The sequence below is a fragment of the Aotus nancymaae genome, unplaced genomic scaffold, assembly GCF_030222135.1.
Source record: "Aotus nancymaae isolate 86718 unplaced genomic scaffold, 86718_ANA_hifiasm-v0.15.2.pri h1tg000016l, whole genome shotgun sequence".
Lineage (NCBI taxonomy): Eukaryota > Metazoa > Chordata > Mammalia > Primates > Aotidae > Aotus > Aotus nancymaae.
Window position 1 is genome coordinate 67,937,877 of NW_026988428.1, and position 25,304 is coordinate 67,963,180.

General features: G+C 43.2%; 2 protein-coding genes and 1 pseudogene across 2 annotated transcripts in view; 1 reads left to right on the plus strand and 2 right to left on the minus strand.

Moving 5' to 3' along the window:
* GALNT8 (polypeptide N-acetylgalactosaminyltransferase 8) overlaps nucleotides 1–25,304 on the minus strand; it is a 40,632-nt gene that overhangs the window by 14,251 nt on the left and 1,077 nt on the right. The window contains 7 exon segments of the mRNA XM_064376809.1: nucleotides 573–652; nucleotides 1,373–1,391; nucleotides 1,393–1,508; nucleotides 4,231–4,416; nucleotides 18,657–18,771; nucleotides 19,421–19,618; nucleotides 20,303–20,486. Of these exon segments, the coding sequence (XP_064232879.1) occupies nucleotides 573–652; nucleotides 1,373–1,391; nucleotides 1,393–1,508; nucleotides 4,231–4,416; nucleotides 18,657–18,771; nucleotides 19,421–19,618; nucleotides 20,303–20,486 (898 nt within the window).
* LOC105719727 (protein Daple-like) lies at nucleotides 5,200–6,276 on the minus strand (annotated as a pseudogene).
* LOC135275220 (pyruvate kinase PKM-like) lies at nucleotides 6,316–8,255 on the plus strand. The gene is made up of 2 exons (XM_064376661.1): nucleotides 6,316–6,492; nucleotides 6,597–8,255. Exons 1-2 carry the CDS (start codon nucleotides 6,316–6,318, stop codon nucleotides 8,253–8,255), a joined length of 1,836 nt encoding a protein of 611 aa, XP_064232731.1.

Sequence of the window (25,304 nt, forward strand, 5' to 3'; positions counted from 1 at the left end):
ATCGTGCATGCCTCAAAAGGTTGCTATGAGGGCAGCATGCAAAGTAACAGGATAGATGTGAGTATTGTCTGTTAAAAAAAAAAAAAAATCCCCTGGATGCACCTTCCACATGGTGCCAGGGCCCTTCCATCCCTTGGAGGAACATCTGCCCAGCCTCTCTCCTCTCTAGCTCTGTTTCCTTCTCTCTAGGAGAAGCACAGGTGGTTTCACCTGTCCACTTTCCCAGGCATTCAAGGAGCAGAGAGAAGACAGAGGGAGCAGTGGGAGGAGGGGAGAAAAGAAGGGACCAGAGGTGACTGTCAATGCAAATATCACCATGGAGAATGAATGTGACAGAGCCTAGCCTTTCCACCTATCCTTCCTGTAACTGAAATGAAACTACATTGCCATGGCTTTCTGAAGAAATTAAGATGTGCTCAGTTACAAGTGCAGGTCTGGGTTTCACCCTTACCCAGGATGCTCCGCTCCTGACTCCTCATCTCCTATCATGGAGTCTAGACCCAGCAAAGGTTATCAGGGGCTGAGCCATGGCAGACTCGCCCAGTCAGGGCCAAGAAGACTGGGGAAGATACCTGCAGTTATACATGACGGGGGTGTTGCCTGAAATGGCTCCCTGATCCAGTCAGACATTTTCATCCAATAGGTTTTTCATCTGAAGGAACAAAACACATGGAGACACTGTTAGAAAGAGGCAGAGAATGAGCCCCATCCCTCCCCAGACCTACGTTTTCCCCAACACGCCGAGGGCACCAGAACAACCAGCCGCAAGAAGCAGAGAGCTGGGATCCCGGCAGACATTTTTTTTTTTTTTTTTTTTTTTTTGAGATGGAGTTTCGCTCTTGTTACCCAGGCTGGAGTGCAGTGGCGCGATCTCGGCTCACCGCAACCTCTGCCTCCTGGGTTCAAGCAATTCTCCTGCCTCAGCCTCCCGAGTAGCTGGGACTACAGGCGTGCACCACCACCGGCAGGCATTTCCTAAGCCCTGGGGAACAGGCCAATGCTGAAGGGAGGTGCGGCGGCACTGCCCACATTCTGGAAACACCCACCACCTCAGACCATCACCACACACACAGGGATGGGCGCCTCTGCGGAGTCCAGGTGGGCAAGGCCAATCGCTGCAGTTGGTGGAGAAACCGAGAGGGTCCAGGCAAGAGTTACAGTTTTCAAGGGGACTAGAAGCAGAGACAAGGAAAAGAGATGGGGATCGGGGAGCAAGGAACGAAAGGAAACTGAGAGGGTTGAGGGCAAAGAGCTGAGAAGAAAGCCAGAGCAGGAAGGCCGTATTGGGCAGGACAGGCAATCACATGATTCAGGCTGCATTTTCTTTACAGTCGAACACGTAAAATCCAAAATGCAATTTCATCATACGCACTGTTCCATAGCCTATGATGGTGTATTGGCTTCAAGAGTGGGTAAACCTTTTTCAGGTACCAGTCAAAAGTTTTACACTTCAGTTTTTCCCGGAGTGCCATTCTGGAAGAAATGTCCCCAAAATCTATTCCGGAGTTCTGTAAATAAAACACCAAATGTTTCTGTGCTTTGATTCATGAAAGCTCTGTTAAAGCAAACTAAGTATGGCCTGAGAAGAACTCTGTATTTCTACAATTGAGTGGATGAATTGCAACCTAACTTAATAGATACACAAGATTGAAAACCTAACTTAGGACTATGCTCCTGTAACAATAGCTGAGTCTTGTCCAATCCCAGCAGCCATACTTCAACCACTCACACACTGTCCAGTGTTCAAACTGTGTTCAAATCAGGCAAATCTGGAGCTCTGACCAATCCAGCTGTTTCTATACTTCACTTCTGACATCTGTTTGTCACTTCCCTTTTTGTGTCTATAAATCTTCTTCTACCACATGGCTGTGCTGGAGTCTATGAATCTGCTGTGATTCTGAGTGCTGCCCAATTTGCGAATCATTCATTGCTCAATTAAACTCCTTTAAATTTAATTTGGCTGAAGTTTTTCTTTTAACAGCTCCTTAACTCCACCTGTGGGTATGGGTCACGCATAATGGAACTGAATATTTTTCTGATAGCCTGTGAAGTAACCTTGATGTTTTCATATTTCCAGGGAAAGTGGGAAAACCTTAAACCCTAGAAAATTCTGCTTTTTCAAATTCTGCTCTTTTAAGGCCTGCATAGTGGGGCCGCTCATGTGTATTTCTCCTCATAAGCTAATGCCGACTGTTCCTGTTTGAGATGATATTTACATCAATAGATCCCCAAATCCTCCTTATGATGGCCAGAAAGGCTCTTGGGGCCAGGCATGGTGGCTCACGCCTGTAATCCCAGCACTTTGGGAGGCCGAGGTGGGCAGATTGTCTGAGCTCAGGAGTTTGAGACCAGCCTGGGGAACACAGTGAAACCTCATCTCTACTAAAAATACAAAAAAATTAGCTGGGCCTGGTGGTGCATGCTTGTAGTCCCAGCTACTCAGGAGGCTGAGGCAGGAGAATTGCTTGAACTCAGGAGGCAGAGATTGCAGTGAGCCAAGATCGCAACACTGCACTACAGCCTAGGCGACAGTGCGAGACGCTGTCTCAAGGCTCTTGGAAGGAATACTCTAATACCAACATTTGGAGATTAAAAGAGACATTTTTAGAAGTGATATTTTGTGGAGAATCAATGTAAAATAATACTGAAGAGGCAAATTAGAAAAGGAAAGCAGAAACCACTTGTGTATCTGCCCTCTTCCCAGGATTTTCCCGTGGGGCTCATTTAAGATCATCCCCTTTAAAAGTTTAGATCATCCTTTGACGGTTCAGTTGTTTTACAGACCATTCTTTGTACAGGTTGGGACAGTCACAACATGACTCCCTAGAAATAAAAAAACTAAGGATGTCCTGGAGGGTACTTGTTTTCCTATCATACGTTAGTATACTGGGACATCAGAATCAATTCTTACCCATCTTTCTTCAAACAATGAGCTAACTGTAAGAAGTTATGGGCAGCTTGGATTATGAGAGGAAGGATTTTGCTGACTTTAAAGAAGGCTCAGGCATTTCTGCACATTTTTACATTCTCCAAACCTAGAGATCCCAGTGTTAGCCTGGCTCCTGACCCTAGGAGTCCTTCCAGATTTTCTCTTCTAGATCCATCCACAGCTACCCACCATCCTGACCCCCTGGCTTTCTGGGGGCTACATCAGAACCCACTGTGATGGAGGAATGAGTTTGTCAACGAGATGACTGCTTCCTGTGGGTCAGCATGGCTCCACATGCTCTAGCCCAGAGCCAGAGCTCAGGGACACGAGACAGCATAGCATGCCAACCTTAAGCAGCCAGGGTATAAAATGTGGGCTTAGCTAACAAGGCCATCATTGGCTGGGTACAGGGGCTAAGACTTTTCATCTCAACAATTTGGGAGGCCAGGAGTTCCAGATCAGGCTGGGCAACATAGCATGACTCTGTCTCTACCAAAAAAACTTTTAAAATAATGCTATCCTCATTCTTGTGCATCTAACAAGATTACAGTGCCTTCTCCTACCACCCCACACCACACCTGCCATGTTTATGTCTCCCATTATAGAAGAGAGATGAAGAACATGGAACTTAGAAGGCAGATTTCCTTGGTTTGAAACTTACTACCTGCATTACCATATGCAAGTTCTTTCAACTCTATGTGCCTCAGTTTCCTCATCTGTAAAACTTAGAATAATAAAAATAAAACCTATCCATGCCCTACATATGTTGTGATGGCTAATAAGTTAATATATAAAAGGGTCCAGAATGCAGTACTGTACTGTTACACGATGTTAAAGCCATTATTATCACACCATCAGGACCTTACCCTAATTCTTTTTTTTTTTTTTTTTTTTTTTTTTTGAGATGGAGTTTCACTCTTGTTACCCAGGCTGGAGTGCAATGGTGTGATCTTGGCTCACCACAACTTCCGCCTCCTGGGTTCAAGCAATTCTCCTGCCTCAGCCTCCCGAGTAGCTGGGACTACAGGCGCGAGCCGCCATGCCCAGCTAATTTTTGTATTTTTTTTTTAGTGGAGAAGGGATTTCATCTTGTTAACCAGGATGGTCTCGATCTCTTGACCTCGTGATCCACCCACCGTGGCCTCCCAAAGTGCTGGGATTATAGGCATGAGCCACCGCGACTGGCCCTTACCCTAATTCTTTAGGGCTGTGTTGGCACTTTTTTTTATCTCTCCCCATTACGTAACTGCCATCTCCTCCTCTTTCATTCTTCCATGCTGCTGTTCAACTCCATTACTCACCTGGAGAGGTATGCTCCAGGTCAAGTAGACCATATGTTTGTGCTCATCCATCCAGATTTCGGCCACTTGCAGAGCATTACGCTTTAAGGCAGGGGTCAGATCCAAGGCATAGGGCTTGTTGTGTCTCTCTAGGTGACCCATCCGGGAGCAGGGCAAAACCTCGATCTTCCCTCCACACTGCCACACCTGCAGAAGACAAAAAAGATCACCTGTGCTTCACAGTCAATGAATTGCATTGCTTACTGACACAGGAGACTACATTTTAGAACCATTTTGAAAGAATGTATATTCAGTCCTCCCACTCCTGTCTTTATATTGCCTCCTATCCTTCTTATCTAAATCATCATTCCTTAGAAGTTTACCAAACTGCTTCTCTCCTGTCATCCAAACAATTGCTGAAATCATACTTCCTTCAGGAAGTCTTCCTAAATGGACCAAAGGAGGGGCAGCCTCTGCTCCCTTATCCCCAAGGAAAGTGCCCATGTCCTGAGAGGTGCCATGCCCTGAGCCACTCTCACTGCACTAAGTTTCCCATGCCCCTTCTCTGCCTGCACGCTAGATATACCGCAGTGTGGCAGACAGATGCCAAAGTGACCCCGTGATGCTTTGCCTCTAGCTGCCCGGTGTGCAATGATGGAGTAGGTTGAGCCTCAATTTATTCATCTGCTAAAAGGGCACAGCCAACATTTGGGTTGTCAGCAGGATTAAATGACATAACAAGGAATCAGTTACGGCAGCCTCTGAGATAACTTGAGGTACACTTTCTCTGTCATTATCCTTCTCTGGCTGTCCTCATTGGTCCCCAGAATCATGTGGAGGTTACATCCCGCTAGCACTCAGGTAGCCAAACATTCAAAAATCCAAATACAACCTTCTCCTGCTTGCACTGCAGGCAAGCAGGAGAAAAGGCCATGAGCGTCGGAAGGCGCGTCAGTAGTTTTCAGGTTTGCGAGCTCAGCCTCAAGACAGTCACACGCAGCCATATTCGTACCACACCGTCTGCTGGTCCCCGCCTGGCTCCTGGGAGGCCGGGGTGCTCTTTGAGCTGCTCCCTCGACTGAAGTCCTCGGGGCCCCAGCCGGAGTGGGGAGCTGAGTCAGGAGACTGACCTGGGCTCTTGGCCGGGAGCCCCTCGCCGCAGCCCTGCCCTGGGACCCCATCTCCCTCTGAGAGGTTGGGCCCTGCCCGGACGGGGGCGATGGTGGCCACCTCCCCTGAGCGTGGGGGCGTCTTGGGCTTGGTCCTAGCAGCCGGGGCTGCAGCAGGTGAGAAGTGCGGGAGCTGGGAGTTGCCACCACCACCGCCAGCACCAACACCTGCAGCGGCAATGGCAGGGGCTGTGGCGGACTAATGCAGGGGGTCCAGCCTCTCCTCCTTTGGGGGAGCCAGGGAGAAGCGCCTCGTGTCCAGCGGCTGGCTGCGGGGACCCAGGCCCTGACAGGAGCCTCCAGCCTTTCCCACAAGTGGGGTCCGCTCCCGGGCCAGGCCCTGGGAGCTGGGGGGTGCAGGGCTTGGCAGGGTGTAGCTGCCTGACTCTCTGCCCCGCGAGGCCTCAGGTGCCCCCAGCTTCTGGGGGCACTCCTGTTTGCAGGCCTCGGGCCCGCTGGCCTGGAGAAGGTCAGCTGAGGCCAGGCTGAAGGCTCGGCTCAGGGAGGCGCTGCGGACGGCAGGTGCCTGGGAAGCTGCGGGCACCCGGGCCTGCCGGGGTCTGCCCAGAGACAGGCTCTGGGGGGGCTGGGCCTGTCTGGGGGCCACGCTGGGTGGGGCCTCGGCCTCAGTCAGTCTGAAGTTTGGCTTCACATACTGCCCGGGCTTTAGCAGTCTCCCCTCCGAGGCAGAGGTGGCCATCGTGACAGTGGGGACCACAAAGCTGGTGGGCATTTTGGCCCCTTCTTTCTTGGCAGGTGGTCCTGGCTGGCTTCCGATGGCTGGGAGATCGCTGGCCTTCCGGAAGTAGTCACTCAGCAGGTCATCCCGGCAACTGAGTGTGTCATGGGTGGGGGAGCTGAGGATGCTTTCCTCCAGGAACTCCTCCAAGGTGACCATCTCGCCGCTGGGGGAGGCCGAGCAGGGCCACACTCCGGCATGTGGAGGGGCTGTGCCCCTCTTCTGGGCACCCTCCTGCAAGACAGGCCCATTCCGGGGCAAGAGGTACTCGTGGCGGCTGAGGGCATTGCGCCCTGGGGCGCTGGCTTCCCAGGGGAGAGTGTCAGGGTCCCTGCTGGGGATCTGGTCTTCGCTACTGAAGCTCTCAGACCGGCCGTGGAGCTGCTCAGAGGAGCCTTTTAGGTTAAGAGGAGAGCTGTTGCTGGATGTGTTTCTACTGCTGTCAAATTTAAAAAAGGCACAGCAGCTGCGCATCCCAGGGTTACAGACCTCCTCACGTTTGCAGTGTAGCCCGAGTCAGTCAGCACCCGAGGACCTCAGCAGCCGTGTCGAAGTCCCATAGTGAAGCCGGGACTGCCTTCATTCAAACCCAGCAGCTACATGCAGCCATGGCTGATACACTCCTGGAGCACCTGTGCCGCCTGGACATTGACTTACCACCCATCACAGCCCGGAACGCTGGCATCATCTGTACAATTGGCCCAGCTTCCTGGTCAGTGGAGACGTTGAAGGAGATGATTAAGTCTGGAATGAATGTGGCTCGTCTGAACTTCTCTCATGGAACTCATGAGTATCACGCGGAGACCATCAAGAATGTGCATGCAGCCACAGAAAGCTTTGCTTCTGACCCCATCCTCTACCAGCCCGTTGCTGTGGCTCTGGACACTAAAGGACATGAGATCCGAACTGGCCTCATCAAGGGCAGTGGCACCGCAGAGGCAGAGCTGAAGAAGGGAGTCACTCTCAAAATCATACTGGATAATGCCTACATGGAAAAGTGTGATGAGAGCACCCTGTGGCTGGATTACAAAAACATCTGCAAGGTGGTGGAAGTGGGCAGCAAGATCTACGTGGATGACGGGCTTATTTCTCTCCAGGTGAAGCAGAAAGGTGCTGACTTCCCGGTGACGGAGGTGGAAAATGGTGGCTCCTTGGGCAGCAAGAAGGGTGTGAACCTTCCTGGGGCTGCTGTGGACTTGCCTGCTGTGTCAGAGAAGGACATCCAGGACCTGAAGTTTGGGGTTGAGCAGGATGTCGATATGGTGTTTGCGTCATTCATCTGCAAGGCAGCTGATGTCCATGAAGTGAGGAAGGTCCTGGGAAAGAAGGGGAAGAACATCAAGATAATCAGCAAAATCGAGAATCATGAGGGGATTCGGAGGTTTGATGAAATCCTGGAGGCCAGTGATGGGATCATGGTTGCTCTTGGTGATCTAGGCATTGAAATTCCTGCAGAGGTCTTCCTTGCTCAGAAGATGATGATTGGGTGGTGCAACCGAGCTGGGAAGCCTGTCATCTGTGCCACTCAGATGCTGGGGAGCATGATCAAGAAGCCCCGCCCCACCCAGGCTGAGGGCAGTGATGTGGCCAGTGCAGTCCTGGATGGAGCTAACTGTATCATGCTGTCTGGAGAGGTAGCCAAAGGGGACTATCCTCTGGAGGCCGTGCACATGCAGCACCTGATAGCTCGTGAGGCTGAGGCAGCCATGTTCCACCGCAAGCTGTTTGAAGAACTTGTGCGAGCCTCAAGTCACTCCACAGACCTCATGGAAGCCATGGGCATGGGCAACATGGAGGCTTTTTATAAGTGTTTTGCGGCAGCTTTGATAGTTCTGACAGAGTCTGGCAGGTCTGCTCACCAGGTGGCCAGATACTACCCACGTGCCCCCATCATTGCCGTGGCATGGAATCCCCAGACAGTTCATCAGACTCATCTGTACCACGGCATCTTCCCTGTGCTGTGTAAGGACCCCGTCCAGGAGGCCTGGGCTGAGGATGTGGACCTCTGTGTGAACTTGGCCATGAATGTTGGCAAGGCCCGAGGCTTCTTCAAGAAGGGAGATGTGGTCATTGTGCTAACTGGGTGGCGCCCTGGCTCTGGCTTCACCAACACCATGCATGTTGTTTCTGTGCTGTGATAGACCCCAGAGTCCCTCCTCAAGCCCCTGTCCCACCCCCTTCCCCCACCCCATTCATTAGGCCAGCAACGCTTGTAGAGCTCACTCTGGGCTGTAATGTGGCACTGGTGGGCTGGGACACCAGAGAAGATAAAAGCCTTGCTGAAACATGGCTGTGTTTACAGCCTGCTCTGGTGGGACAGCCCAGAGCCTGACTGCCCATCATGTGGCCCCACCCAGTCAAGGGAAGAAGGAGGAATGCCGGACTGGAAGCCCAGGAGCCAGATGGCAAGAGGGTGACAGCTTCCTTTCCTGTGTGTACTCTGTTCAGTTCCTTTAGAAAATGGATGCCCAGAGGACCCCAACCCCGGTCGGGGGTCAGAAAACAGCCAGCAAGAGTTAGGGGCTTTAGCACACAGAGCAGTTGTTCCATTTAAGCCAACTCTGGCCTTGGCCTTTATTGCTTCCCCAACCCCCTGGGCCTCCGCAGTTCACACCTGGCCCTGTCCTCCACTCAGCTGTCCTGTAGCAAACACTCCACTTTCCGTTTTCCCCCAGTACTGCAGTGCCTCCAGGCCTGTTGCTATAGAGCCTACCTGTATGTCAATAAACAACAGCTGAAGCAAAAAAAAAAAAAAAAAAATACAAATACAACTTCTTTCTAGCCAAACATTCAAAAATCCAAATACAACCTTACTCCAATTTTCCTAGTTGATGAAGGTTTTCAATTCATATAAATTAGGGGCAAAAAATTAACTGTTGGCGTAAAAAAAAAAATCTTAAATTCAAGTTAAAAGTCAAGATTGCCTAGGCTGGGCACAGTGGCTCATGCCAGGAGTTTGAGACCAGCCTGGCCAACATGGTGAAACCCTGTCTCTACTAAAAATACAAAAATTAGCCAGGTGTGGTGGTGCACACTTGTAATCCCAGATAGTCAGGAGGCTGAGGCAGGAGAATCACTTGAACCTGGAAGGCGGAAGTTGCAATGAGCCTAGATCACGCCACTGCACTCCAGCCTGGGGAATAGAGCAAGACTCTGTCTCAAAAGAAAAAAGAAAGATTGCCATTTATGAAATAATGCTCATAATTAGCTTTCCCAAAAAGTTTTCAAACTCTGCTCTTCCAATTTAGTCCCAATTGCTAAACTCCTTTCATCATTTATCTTTCTCTCTCTCTCTTTCTCACACACACATGGAGAGACATTAAGCTTCTCCTGATATTACTTTGTGCCATACACTGTCCTAATACTTTCCATAAATTTAATCCTCACCATGCTGGTATCCCCCTTTAAGTAACCTGTCCATGTTTATCAGCTAGTAAATGACAGAGCTGCACTGTGAACCCAGGGAGTCACATGTTCAGTTCTGGCACAGTACATGAATACACAAAGTGCTCAACAAATGTTGTTTTGTTGTTGTTGTTTTTGAGACAGAGTTTCATTCTTGTTGCCCAGGCTGGAGTGCTATGGTGCAATCCCAGCTCACAGCAACCTCCGCCTCCTGGGTTCAAGCAATTCTCCTGCCTTAGCCTCCCAAGTAGCTGGGATTACAGGCATACACCACCACACCCAGCTAATTTTGTATTTTTAGTAGAGACGAGGTTTCTCCATGTTGGTCAGGTTGGTCTTGAACTCTCAATCTCAGGCAATCAGCCCACCTCAGCCCCCCAGAGTGCTGAGATTACAGGTGGGAGCCACCACACCCGGCCCCATCTCCCTTCTTAACTTTTCCTACCCATCATCTCCATTTACACACATTAATGAGCACCATCCCTGCCATGGCCACTAGATGTCAGAATAAAGCACTCCATGCAGCTCTGATGTTCAAGATCTACTACTGGATAGAGATCTTAATAAGTGCTTAGACGTTTTAAAAGGCAAATAGTCACACACAAACCAAGAAGCTGGATATAAGCAGAACTGCTTGATCCAAGGAAAAAGGGTGACTGTATATTTTAATCAAAGTCCATTTTTAAAATTACAAAATATTAAAGAAATAGAATTTCTTGTAGAAACTGAAATGGCAGTGTTCTATGTGTATTTGGGAGAATGAAAACAGAGAGACTCAGCCTAGATGTAGAAGAGGAGAACAAAGCATAAGGAACTCAGGAAGGCAGCAAATCACACTGCCATGTGTGTACCTATGCAACAATCTTGCATGCTCTCCACATGTACCCCAAAAGCTAAAATGCAATTAAAAAAAAAGAAAGAAAGAAAAAGGGCTTTGGGTCCTAAGTTGAAGAATTGGGGTTCCAGACAAATTCACCTAAAGCTCTGAGTAGATAAGAAAACCCAGCCACAAAGTCTAGGATCATCCTCAAGACTTTGCTAAGTACCATATGTAAAGTAATTCTTTTTGCATTTATATTTTGTGTGTTAGAGAGTACTTGTACTCCTGATGTGTATTCTGCTCTACATCTACAATTATAGAACAAACATCTGGGCACATAACCCACTAACTAAGGTCTATACTTCCCAGACTCCTTTGCACATAGGTGTGGCCATGTCACTAGGTAATCATCAATAGAATGTGAAAAGAAACAGTATACACAACTTTCAGATAGTGCTCTTAAAAAGAAAGAGCTTGCTTTCTCTTTCCCCCTTTTCTCTTCCTACTGGCTAGAATACAAATGTGGTGTTGAATGTGGCAGGACCACAAACTAAAACTCTTGGTCCCTATCACCCTAGAGCTGCCATATCAATCCTGAACTGCTTATGTTCAAGTAAGTTATAGGAAAGAGAAATTGCTTTCTATCATGTTGAAGTTTCTGTTATTTTAGCCTCTGTCAGAGAAGCTGAATGAGCATTCTAATTAATATTCTTATAAAGTCATATCAAATTCATTTTTACATTTTGACTGTACTATCTCATGAAATACATTAAACAAAATGTTTCTCTTCATTTCACAAATGGGAAAACTGATAAAGATCACTGTATTTGTCTGTTTTCACACTTCTATAAAGAACTGTCTGAGACTGGGTAATTTATAAAGGAAAGAAGTTTAATTGGCTTACAATTCAGCATGGCTGGGGAGGCCTCTGGAAAATTACAACCATGGCAGAAGGCAAAGGGAAAGCAAGGTACCTTCTTCACAAGGTGGCAAGAAGGAAAATGAATGCAGGAGGAACTACCAAACACTTATAAAACCATCAGATCTTGTGAAAACTCACTATCAGGAGAACAGCATGGGCTAAACCCTCCCATGATCCAATTATCTTCACCTGGTCTCTCCTTTGACAGGTGAGGATTATGGGGACTATAATTTAAGATGAGATTTGAGTGGGGACGCAAAGCCTAACCATATCAACCACCATCTAAAAAAGAGTTATTTTTCTCTGCCGAAGAATGATTACGGCTTAAGGTATAACCCAGGCAAAACTCAAAGTTCATTTGTTAACATAAATGTGGAGTCCTGAGTGGGTGCTCATTGGGTACAGTACATGACTATGGGAGAAATTAAAGAGAGTGGAATGAAATAAACTCTAGATGGGAAATTACTTTGTTCCTCCAGACACCACAGTGGAACAGAGATCACCTTGTCACAGGCACAGAATTTCAGGGCTTGGAGGGGAAAAAAAGGTCATCTTATAGAAGCTTAGTCCGCAGTGAGTTAGCAGAGACAGCACTAGAGCTCAGGGTCAGTGTTTGTTACAATGCCACCCTGACATTCTTATTTTGTCATTTTTACCATTAAACATTTATTAAGGGTAAACTGAGTGCAACTCACCATAGTAGGTGCTTGATGCAGCAGGTATGGTTTAGAGGGCTTGCTTGTATGTTGCACACAAACTTTGAGTGACAAAGCAGGATTTTGACTTGTCTGTCTGTCTCCAATACCTGTGTAATTTACACTACTTTCCATTGCCTCTTTTAATAGAAGCAACCTGATGTCAAGATGGAGAGTTTTTGTTAGTTTTTCTTTGCTTGTTTGTTTATGCAAATAGTTTTGTCATCATCTCAAAATAATGTGTGACAAGATAGTATTGCAAGCCTCATGGGAATCCCTCAAACCAAAAAACATGCAACAGATACACAAAAAATAAAAAGCGAGAAACTAAATCATACCAACAGAGAAAATCACCTTCACTAGAGGAAGACAGGATAAAAAAAGGAAAGAAAAAAACACAAAACAACCAGAAAACAGATAACAAAATAGCAGAAGTAAGTCCTTACTTATCAATAACAACATTGAATGTAACAGACTTAACTCTCCAATCAAGACAGAGTGCCTGAATGAATGAAGAAACAAGACCCACTGATCTGTTGCCTATAAGAAACCTACTTCACCTATAAAAACACAAATAAACTGAAAATAAAGGGATGAAAAAAGATATTCCTATGAATGGAAACCAAAAAAGAGCAAGAGTAGCTATATTTATATCAGACAAAATAGGTTTCAAGACAAAAACTATAAGAAGAGACAAAGAAGATCAGTATATAATAATAAAGGGATCAATTTAGCCAGAGGCAACTTTAAATATATATGCACCAAACACTGGAGAATCCAGATATATAAAGCAAATATTATTAGAGCTAAATATAGAGAGATAGGCCCCAATACAATAATAGCTGAAGATTTTAACATCTTATTTTCAGCACTGGACAGATCTTCCAGATAGAAAGTCAACAAAGAAACATTAGACTTATAAAGTGCAATATAATTTTTATATATATATATATATATATATATAGAGAGAGAGAGAGAGAGAAACATCAGACTTAATATGTACTATATATGAAATGTATCTAATAGATATTTACAGATATTCATCCAACTGCTGCAGAATACACATTATTTTCCTCAGCACATGGATAATTCTCAAGGATAGATCATATGTTAGGTCACAAAACAAGTCTTAAAACATTCCAAAAATAAAAATAATAGCAAGTATCTTCTCTGACCACAGTGGAATAAAACTAGAAATCAATAACAAGAGAAATTTGGAAAACAATACAGATACATGGAAATTAACAATATGCTCCTGAATGACCAGTGAGTCAATGAATAAATTAAGAAGGAAATTGGAAAATTTTTTGAAGCAAATGATAGTGGAAACACAGCACACCAAAATCTATGGAATATAGCAAAAACAGTATAAGAGGGTTGTTTATAGCTGTAAGTACCTACATCAAAAAGTGTAAAAACTTCAAACAATCTAATGATGCATCTTAAAGAACTAAGAAAGCAAGAGCAAACCAAACCTAAAATTGTAATAGAAAATAACTAATAGAAACCATTTGTAAATTTTTCCTTTTGTTGCTACTGCTTTTGGCATATTTGTCATGAACTCTTTGCCCATGCCTATGTCCTGAATGGTATTGCCTAGGTGGTCTTCTGGGGTTTTTATAGTTTTGGGTTTTACATTTAAGTTTTTAATCCATCTAGAGTTAATTTTGTATATGGTGTAAATAATGGGTCCAATTTCAGTCTTCTGCATATGGCTAGCCAGTTATCCCAGCACAATTTATTGAACAGGAAATCCTTTCTCCATTGCTTGTTTTTGTTAGGTTTGTTGAAGATCAAATAGTTGTAAGTGTGCAGTCTTATTTCCGGGTTCTCTATTCTGTTCCGTCGGTCTATGTGTCTGTTTTTGTACTAGTACCATGATGTTTTGGTTATTGTAGCTCTGTAGTATAGTTTGAAGTGAGATAGCTATTATTAAAAAGTCAAAAAACTGGCCAGGCATGGCGGCTCATGCCTGTAATCCCAGCACTTTGGAAGACTGAGGCAGGCAGATCACGAGATCAGGAGTTTGAAACCAGCCTGGCCAAAATGGTGAAACCCTGTCTCTACTAAAAATACAAAAATTAACTGGGTGTGGTGGCACATGCCTGTAATCCCAGCTACTCAAGAAGCTGAGGCAGGTGAATTGCTTGAACCTGGGAAACAGAGGTTACAGTGAGCCAAGATCCCACCACTGCACTCCAGCCTGGGTGACAGAGCAAGACCTCATCTCAAAAAAAAAAAAAAAAAAAGTTAAAAGATAACATGCTGGCAAGGTTGTAAAGAAAAAAGAATGCTTGTACACTGTTGATGGGAGTGTAAATTAGCTCAGCCATTGCAGAAGGCAGTGTGGTGATTCCCAAAGAGCTAAAAACAGAAATACCATTCAATCCAGCAATCTCTTTACTGGGTATATACCAAAGGAACAAAAATTATTCTATTAAACAGACACATGCACATGTATGTTCATTGTAGAACTCTTCACAATTGCAAAGACATGAAATCAGCCTAAATGCCCATCAATGATAGACCGGATAAAGAAAATGTAGTGCATAGACATCATAGAATACTATGCAGCCATAAAAACTGAGATCGTGTTCTTTGCAAGGACATGGATGGAGCTGGAGACCATTATCCTTAGCAAACTAACACAGGAACAGAAAACCACATACCACATGTTCTTACTTTTAAGTGGAAACTAAATGATGAGAACACATGGACACAAAGAGGGGAACAACTCACACTGAGGCCTTTTGGAGGGTGGAGGGTGGGAGGAGGGAGAAGGTGAGGAAAAAGTAACCAACAGGGACTAGGCTTAGTGCCTAGGTAATGAAATAATCTGTACAATAAACCCCCATGACACAAGTTTACTGATATAACAAACCTGCGCTAGTACCCCCGAACTTAAAATGAAAGTTAAAAAATAGAAAAGAAATAATAAAGATCAGAGCAGAAATAAATAAAATTGTAATTAAAAAATACAAACAAATCAAAGAAACAAAAAATTGGTTTTTCGAAAAGTTAAACAAAATTGACAAAGCTTTATCAAGACTAAGAAAAAAGAGAATATCAAAAATAAACATAATCAGAAATGAAAAATTACAACTGATACTGCAGAAATTCAAAGGATCATTAGGGGCTACTATAAGCAACTGTATGCCAATAAATTGGGAAATCTAGAAGAAATTGACAAATTCCTAGACACATTGAACCTGGTTCAATATCGTACCAGGAAAACAAAAATCCCAAACCTGAACAGACCAATAACAAATAATGCAATCAAAGCTGTAATAAAAAGTCTTCCAGTAAAGGAGAACCTTGGACCCAGTGGTTTCACTGCTGATTTCTACTGAACATATAAAGAAAAACTAACACCATCCTACTTAAACTTTTCCAAAAAATAGAGAAGGGAATACTTCCAAACTCATTCTATGAGGCCAATATTACCCTGATACTAAAACCAGACAAAGACACATGAAAAGAAAAGAAAAGAAGACTATAGGCCAATATCTCTGATGTATATTGGCACAAAATATTAGCAAAATATTAGCAAATTGAATTCAAAAATACATTGGAAAGGTCATCATTCATCATGACCAAGTGGGATTTATCCTTGGAATGCAAAGATTGTTCAACATATGCAAATCAATCAATGTGAAACATCCTATTAACAGAATAAAGGACAAAAACCATGTGATCATTTCAATTGATGCTGAAAAAGGATTCAATAAAGTTCAACATCTATTCATAATTTAAAACCTCTCAGAAAAACTAGGTATAGAAAAAAACATACCTTAACATAATAAAAGACATATACAACAAACTCACAGCTAATATCACACTGAATAGGGAAAAACTGAAAGCCTTTCCTCTAAGATCTGGAACATGACAAAGATGCCCATTTTCACCACAGTTATTCAATGTACTACTGAAAGTCCTAGCTAGAGCAATCAGACAAGAAAAAGAAATAAAGACATCCAAATTGGAATGGATGAAGTTCAAATCATCCTTGTTTGCAGATTGCATAATCTTATATTGAAAAAAACCTAAAGACTCCATACACACACAAAAAAACTATTAGAACTGATAAATTCAGTGAAGTTGCAGGATGGAAAATCAACATACAAAAATCAGTAGCATTTCTGTATGCCAATAGTGAACAATCTGAAAAGAAATTTTTAAAAGTAACCCCATTTACAATAGCCACAAATAAAATTAAATGCCTAGGAATTAAGCAAAGCAGAAAAAAAAACCTCTATAATGAAAACTATAAAACAATGATGAAAAACATTGAAGAGGACACCAAGAAATGGAAAGATATTCCATGTTCATGGATTGAAAGAATCAATATTATTAAAATTTCCATATTACCCAAAGCAATATACTAGCATAAAAACAGACACATAGAGCAATGAACCAGAATAAAGAACCCAGAAACAAATCCATACACCCACAGTGAACTCATTTTTTACAAAGGTGCCAAGAACATACACTGGGGAAAAGACAGTCTCTTCAATAAATGGGGCTGGGAAAACTGAATATTTATATGCAGAAGAATGAAGGTAGGTCCATATCTCTCACCATATACAAAAATAAAATGAAAATGGATTAAAGACTTAAATCTAAGACCTCAAATCATGAAACTATTGTAAGAAAAAATGGGGGAAATCTCTAGGACAACGGCCTGGGCAAAGATTTCTTCAGCAATACCCCACAAACGCAGGCATCCAATGCTAACATTGACAAATGGAGTAACACCAAGTTTAAAAGCTTCTGCACAGCAGAAGATATAATCAACAAAGTGAAGAGACAACTCACAAAATGGGATAAAATATTTGCAAACCACTCATCTGACTAGGAATTAATAACCAGAATATGTAAAGAACTTAAACAACTCTATAGGTAAAAATAATCCAACCAAAAAATGGGCAAAAGATTTGAGTAGACATTTCTCAAAAGAAACCATACAAATGGCAAACAGCCATGTGAAAAGATACTCAACAGCACTGATCATCAGAGAAATGCAAATCAAAACTACAGTGAGATATCATCTTACTCCAGTTAAAATGGTTTATATCCAAAAGATAGGCAATAACAAATGCTGGAGAGGATGTGGAGAAGGGAATCCTCGTCCACTGTTGATGGGAATGTAGATTAGTACAACCACTATGGAGAACAATTTGTAGCTTCCTCAAAAACAAAACAAAACAAAACAAAACAACTAAATATTGAGGTACCATGTGATCCAGCAATCCCACTGCTGGGTATATAACCAAAAGAAAGGGAATTGGTACATCAAAGAGATAACTGCACTCTTTTGTTTTTTGCAGCACCATTCACAACAGCCAAGATATGGAAGCAACCTAAGTGTCCATCAACAGAGGAACAGATAAAGAAAATGTAGTACATATACACAATACAGTACTATTCAGTTATAATAAGAAAGAATGAGGTTCTGTCGTTTGCAACAACATGGATGGAACTGGAGATCATTATGTAAAGTGAAATAAGCCAGGCACAGAAAGAAAAACACTGTATTTCTCACTTACATTTGAAATTTAAAAATCAAAACAATTGAACTCATGGACATAAAGAGTGGAAGGATGGTTACAAGGTAGTTGGGAGAGATGGGGATGGTTAGTGGGTACAAACATAATAGTTAAAAAAGAATGAATAAGACAAATAAGACCTACTATTTGATGGCCCAATAGGATGACTATAGTTAATAATAATTTAATTTTGCATTTTAAAATAACTAAAAGGATATACTTGGATTGTTTGTAACAAAAATGATAAATGCTTGAGGGATGGATACCCTATTCTCCATGACATGATTATTATTCATTGCATGCCTGTAACAAAACATCACATGTGTGCCCTAAATATATACACTTATACTCACATAAAATTAAAGTTAATTTTTTTTTTAATTCAGGTTGTCCATTTGACCTAAACAAGCATGGAAAGTTGGTAGGGGCAGACAAGAGTCATCACTGCTGAAGCATGAAGCCAACATTTTTACAGACACACAGAAGTTGGTCAGAAGTAGCACTGGTTTGAGGATTTGTTTTTTCTTTTTCTTGCTTTTTTAATAGAGACAAGGTTTCACTATGTTGCCCAGGCTGGCCTCAAACTTGAGCTCAAGCAATCTGCCTGCCTCAGCCTCCCAAAGTGCTGGGATTGCAGGTGTGAGCCACCGTGACTGGCTGGGTTTGAGAATTTCAATGATATGATGATAAAAACCTGACTATATTTGTCTTAGATTAAACTATATCTCAGCACACACTCAGGCCATCATGTCAGCAGCTCAGTACAGAAGCAGGTTGGCTGCCCACACATCTGCATTCCCTGAGCATGTTGCCCACTCCTGTTTCTGCTGTCTTTGGCTTTCTAGAAAGTTGTCTTCTCCAAGGTTGGTTTATCCCAGGAGATACTTGGAAAGTGCCCAGAGTCCTCAAGTGAAATAGGGACATCTATTCAATCCCAACTTGACCGCTTCCAACCATACCTCCCAGATTATAAAGGCTGTATCAGGAGTGTCCACTCCAGAAGTCCCATTGCTCCCATCCTTGGTCCCGTCACTTGGAAACATTAGACTGTATCCACCTTGAGTCAATTCCATAATTCTAGAACAAGGGGTCCTTCTACCTTCTATTCCCATTTCTACTTTGTCCCATAAAGTGAAAGGAAATGTACCCACCCTTAGGCTAAGTTCCACGTTCTCTCCTCCATAGATGAGCATTCCACCATCCAGAGACCCGATCTCTCCCAGGAAGAGCCTGTTAGCAGCCAGGATGCCCATGATTGAAGGACTCCTACAGAGCACACAGCAAGAGTCACTAATCTCTCCACAAGGAACGGAGGCGAGGGGTGGGATGCTCAATGATTATTTGGGCTTCAGAACTCTATCTAAGTCTGTTCTTATCATGAAGGCCTTCCCTAAACCCTCAGGCTGGACTAAGTGCATGTAGCTTTCCCTGGCCCACTGTGTTATCATAACCCTTCTCAAAATACATTGAAATTACATCTTTTTCATCCGGATATCCTTACTTCTTAGCCTGCTAATGCTTGAAATGGCCCAAACGCTTTCCAAAATTTTATTTTGGAATTTAAAATAAAATTTAAACTTTAAAATTTTGGAAAATTTTCATTTTAAAATAACTAAAAGAATTTTAAATTTTGGAAAGAATTTGGGCCAAGCATTAGCAGGCTGTGAAGGCTTGATTAGCAGGCTATGAAGGCTTGATTTTTGCCTGAAAGTCTCTAAATAACCCAACATGTCTGTAATTTCTTAACTGGGATAACTCATTGATGTTTTTTCCCTCTATCCCTTGTCCTTTACCTCAACCCCTCCCTTCCTTCCACCTCACCCCAATTACTACCACCAAAGATAAACAAAATCCATGCAGTTCATCCCTGCCTTCCCAGGTGCTATCCACATTCCCTGAACCTGCTTAGACTTACTTCACTGGGGCAGTGACATCATGCAGATCAATCCAGGTTTGTGGCAGTGCATCGTAGTGGCACCAGAGTTCCCAGTTAAACCTATCAACTGCCAGTTGATACTTATCCAGTTCAAAGGTGTCAAAATGAATGTTGTCAAACACAGGAGACACAATCACGCTGTGGTCTTCCTGAATCCGAGCCAAGATTGGCTCTGCCCTAGAAGAAGAGCGTGCAGCAAGCTGCTCCAAGCACCTTGCCCTAACATTGAGCACCTCCTCCATTTAGGCTGTGCTAAGTTGTGAGTAGAACGCTCCAGAGTCCAGAGAATCTCTGTACCTTTTGAGGTAGCTGAGACTGCTAGCAGCCAACCCGTGTCAAGAACAGGTTTGAAATTAGTATCCAGGGAGCACCCTCAGGCCATTGTGAAGCAGGATTATCAATATTTATATTACTCCTTGAATTTACGTTATCTCTTGGTTCTCCCTGTTTCCAAAATGATGCTTCTTTCCTGTCTGATTCTCCACATTCTCTAAAGAACATAGCTCTCTTTATCATATCGTGTCATTTCAGGGCTGGGGAAAAACCTTTAAAATAAACAAAGGCTAATCTCTTCATCTTTATAGTTAAAGATACAATGTCTAGTTAAGTGAAGTCACTTACTCAAATTCACAAAGCATTTGACAAAGTCAGTGTTATGATCCAACTCTCAATACTCTCCACCATGCTACTTCTCTTAGCCAAGCAAAATGCCTGCATAAAAGCATGCTCTTTTGGAGTTTCCCTCTGTTTAAGGTCTGGTGCTGACTTTCCCTATGTCCACAGCATCCTGTCTTGTGTTTAATACATGCCCAAGATCTCCTCTCTGCCCTTTCCAGAAGCATCAGCCTCCTTGAGCCTTACCATCCAACATTGACTTCAATATGAGCATCCAAGATGGCGACCACGTCTGCTGTGGCAGCTTCCCAGCCACTGTTGCAGGCTTGAGCCAGACCTTTCCTCTCAGGGTGCCGTATTATTTTCAGTAGTCCTGGATACTTGTGGTTGTAAAGTTTAATCTTCTCATCCAAGTATACCTTTAGTTCTCCTGTCAACCAAGTGCACACCTATAGAAATCCTGAGTGCAATAATCAATGTGATTCAGAAGTTTTATACTATTCTATAATAGTGGCTGGACTACCTCCAGCATAAAATGGGCAATTCTAAGAGTCAACTAGAATAGTAGTATTTCCCCTGTGGCTGCCTCTCTTCTCCCTTTCACCTGAAGTGTACTGTGATCATTCCTAATTTCCTTTCCCTCACAGTTAAACTATCTTAGAATGATAATACTGCTTACTACGTGTCAGGCACTGTCACAAGTGCTTTTTAACATTGAGAAGTTCTTGAGAGAATGAGTAGGACAGACCTAGCCTAACTAAGGTACAGAGGCTGATGGAAAACACTGCAGGAAGGCCTGGAACATCTTCATAACTAAACTCTCAAGACTTTCTGGAAAAATCCATAAATGACTAAAATTGTTTTGTTTTAGATATTCCCAGTTGGCCTACTTAAGGACCAACTGGGACAGAATGCACAGATTAATCTTTTTGCCAGCTTCTAGCTAGTGAATTTAGCTCAAAAATTATGCAAACAAGATTCGCTATTCCCAGACTGTTTACAGGTGGCTTTCTTCCCTCTCTTCCCTCTCTTTTAATAAAGCTTGTCTATGGCTTTATTCTTTGGCTCAGCCTACTTCCTCACGTGTAAGAAAACAACCCGAATGCAAATTGCTGAGCGATATGCAAAATATCTAACCAAATGACTCTGAGTTACTCATTGATAAAATCAATTAATTTAATTCTGAAAGAATCTCATGTGGTAGGCATTACAATATCCCCACTGTACAGATGAAGAAACTGAGGCACAAAGAGTTTTAAAAACTTTTCCGAGTCACATATCTAGTAAGTGGCATGCCCTGGACATGAGCCTATGCTGTCTTTAGCCACCAGGACACATTGTCTCAAGAATTCTGTGAGTACCTGGCTGGGTTTATCAAGTCCTCCCTCCATCTCCTCTCTCCCTATAGAATCTCATAGCCAAGGAATGAGATTCTTGCTGGCTCCTCTTGCAAAAGAAGAGCATACTTGTGAGACCTACAGTAGTCAAGACTTGGAATCATCACCTACGTGACTATGGCAGTAAAACTTGCCCCACTTTAGATCTGCTGCACTCAAGAGTGATTGTCTCAATTATTAAAGGTGCTAAACAGAGCCAGTACATCTAAAGCTGTTTGCTTCCTCTGGGAGTAAACTGGGGTAGCCAAGGTGGCCAGTCTGTATACCTACCCAGGCACTATTTTTACTCAGTAATCCACAGGAGGTGCCACTGAACCTGAATATCTAGATTCTAATTTGGTCACTACATAATTCTGTGTCACTTCCCATTAGATGTGTCTGTTTTCTCAACTTAAGAAAAAAGTACCATGGTGGGCATGGTGGTTCATGCCTGTAATTCCAATATTTCGGGAGGCCAAGGTGGAGGATTGCCGGAGCCCAGGAGATCAAGACCAGCCTGGGCAACAGAGCAAAACTCTGACTCTTTTTTATGAAAAATAATAATAATAATATATATATACATATAATTTATATATATATAAATTCAAGCAAAGTACCAAATATTCAAGATCCTTCCAGCTCCAAATTTTTATGACAGTAGATTCTGAGTCACCTCCTGAGAAACAATGCCTATCATATAGCACAAAAATTAAGGATTCCTCAACAGGTCTTCTGAAGACAACCTACGCTCCCTTCCCAGCTTTGCCCTCCTACTGGTCTCTTCCCCAAACCTGTTATTTCAAGCTGGTCAGTTCAGGGTGCTTCTGGATTCCTCATTTTTGTTCACACCATTCTTTCTGCACTCCCTAGTTCTCCACCCCAACCCAGTTTCTGAGTCTTCCTTCATTTCCTCTGCTGTCTCAAATCCTATGAAGCCTTCAAGTCCCAATGCAAGCCCATCTCCTCTAGAAAGCCTCCTTAGATCACCACGCCCCCCTCTCTGTGCTTTCTGATGCTCACTGACAGTTCACTTGGTTTGTCACATTATTCTCCACACATTGACATATCTTTCCACAGATTGTCTTGCCTCATCAATTAAGATGGAAACTTCTTGAACTCTCTGACATCCTTTTCCCTGCCCAGTGCCTGGCACATGGTAGAAACTCAACATGTAGTTGTTGATTGTGTAATTTTCCTAAAATTAGGGAGAAAATACAGCATTCCACCTACCTTGATATAATTTCTAAAAAGCTTAGATCTCATCTAACATTTGAGTGGCATTTAACATTTAGGTGATGTGAATAAAGCTTAACATCTAGGGAAAGACAGAAAAGAGGCAAACCTCTGGCACCAGGTTGTGGCATTTCAGAAGTACTACAAATAATACTGAGATAGGCGATAGGTGAGGAGCAGAACACTAGCTAGCATGTAATGGGAATAGGCTGTCTCCTGAACCCTTTACACACATGATTTAATCCCAAAACTGGTCCTACCAGGTAGACACCATTATTTCCTGATGTTACAGATGCAGAAACTGAGGTGTGAAGTGGTTGAGTCAGTTGCCCCCAAATTCACATGGATAGTGAGTTTCTCTTTTGACATGCATAGTAGAGAGTTCCATTTATTTTCCTGTTTAACATAAAACAGATATTCGAGTTGTGCTCGGTGTAGGCCCAATTTGGCTGGTGTTTTCGTGGTTAATGGGAGAGACTCTCTGATTTCTGTCCCTGTAACACCAGAGAATGGCTGACAGTCCCCTCTTCTGTGACCATCCAAACAAATCATCTCTGTGGAAAACAAAAATGGGCTTCAGACCCAAAGAATGTGTATGATAGAGTGCAATTTAGAACAATAAAAAAGCTTTCGTTTTTCTTTATTTTTATTTTTATTTTTTTATTTTTTAGAGATGGGGTTTCACCATGTTGGCCAGGCTGGTCTTGAACTCCTGACCTCGTGATCCACCCATCTCGGACTCCCAAAGTGCTGGGATTACAGGCGTGAGCCACCGCGCCCGGCCTTGGTTTTTCTTTATGTGTCTACCCTGTGTTTGTAATCTTGTATTTTTTTTTTTATTTTATTGTTCCACAGGAAAAAGTCCTAAATTAAGTCGTATCTATACCCCATGGAACATAGAGGTATAAGCTGATTGATTTTTTTTTTTTTTTCACAGAAAAAGGTATCTTTCACAGTATTCCAGCTCAACCCTTGCATTTGCCTCACGAAGACCCTGAGCCCCAAAGAGGTGAGGGGACTTGCCCAAGGTTGTCTCTGCCAGGGGGCAGAGCCAGTGTCTTCAGAAGCCCAGGGCAGAGGTCTTTCTAATCAAGCTCCTATTTTTGGCTCGGAAAACCAGGTGTGCAACTTGCTAACAGTCTCCATGCCCAGAAATGAATGAAGCTGTCTCTTTTCTCTGGTTTTCAGTGGAATTTTACTCCAAGAATTGTACCTTCTTATTTTTTGTTTAGTTACATTGGAAGTACAAGAGAGGAAGGTATGCAAAGGATGAAGGTAAGTATTTTTAGTGTGGAAGTCTAAAAAGGAAGGTTTAAGCAATCATTTTTTTTGTTCTCTCTCCTGAGAGACAGGTTGAAGGTACAATAACCTATCTTGTACTTACAGATCCCCAGAGAAGGACCATATTCTGCCTCCAAGGAGCTGCCACTTCATAGCCCTTATAGTCAGAAAATTTTTCCTTACTGCTAGCCCAAACCTCTACGTTTTCGTAACTTAATTCTGCTATCTTTATTTGTTGCACAAAATCAATAAAACTAAAAGCCAACACTTGGTGAGAAGTTACCACGTGCTAAATGCTAAATGCTTTACATAATTCATGTTTTTAGGTTTTGTTTTTGTTTTTGTTTTTGTTTTTGAGACAGAGTCTCGCTCTGTCACCCAGGCTGGAGTGCAATGGCACACTCAAGGCTCACTACAACCTCTGCCTCTTGGGTTAAAGTGATTCTCCTGCCTCAGCCTCCCACGTAGCAGGGATTACAGGTGCACAGCACCACGCCCAGCTAATTTTTATATTTTTAGTAGAGACGAGGTTTCACCATGTTGGTCAGACCAGTCTCAAACCTCATGATCCGTCCACCTCAGCCTCCCAAAGTGCTGGATTACATGCATGAGCCACTGCGCCCGGCCCATAATTCATGTATTATAAAAGGAACATAGTGGTTAGAACTGGGACTCAGGACTCTGAAGTTTATGGTCAAATCTCAATTTTGTCACTTACCAGCTATGGGATATTGAATGAGTTCCTGTTGATGTGGGTATTTTTGACCACCTCAAAATAGAATGGTGACTCTTTTCCAGAAGATTTTCAATTTACTTTGTCCAGATCCATCAGAGAGATCACTATAATAGCTATAACCTTATGAAATGTACTTCCTTCTCTCTCTTTTTTTTTTTTTTTTTTTGAGACACAGTTTCACTCTTGTCACCCAGACTGGTGTGCGATGGCGTGATCTTGGTTCACTGCAACCTCTACCTCCCAAGTTCAAGTGATTCTTCTGATTCTCCTGTCTCAGCTTCCCGAGTAGCTGGGATTACAAGTACCTGCCACCACACCTGGCTAATTTTTGTATTTTTAGTAGAGACGATGTTTTACCATGTTGGCCCATCTGGTCTCAAACTCCTGACCTCAGGTGATCCACCCACCTCAGACTCCCAAAATGCTGGGATTACAGGCACGAGCCACCATGCCTGGCCACAAAATGTATTTCTTAAATAAGACTTGAAAGTGAAATGACTCCTTGATCCATGAGGTACAGAATGACTGTTGTGTTAGCAGGCATGAAAACAAGTGTTCATCTCCTTGAACATCTCCATCAGAGCTCATGGGTGACCGGGGGGCATCATTAATCAGCACACTG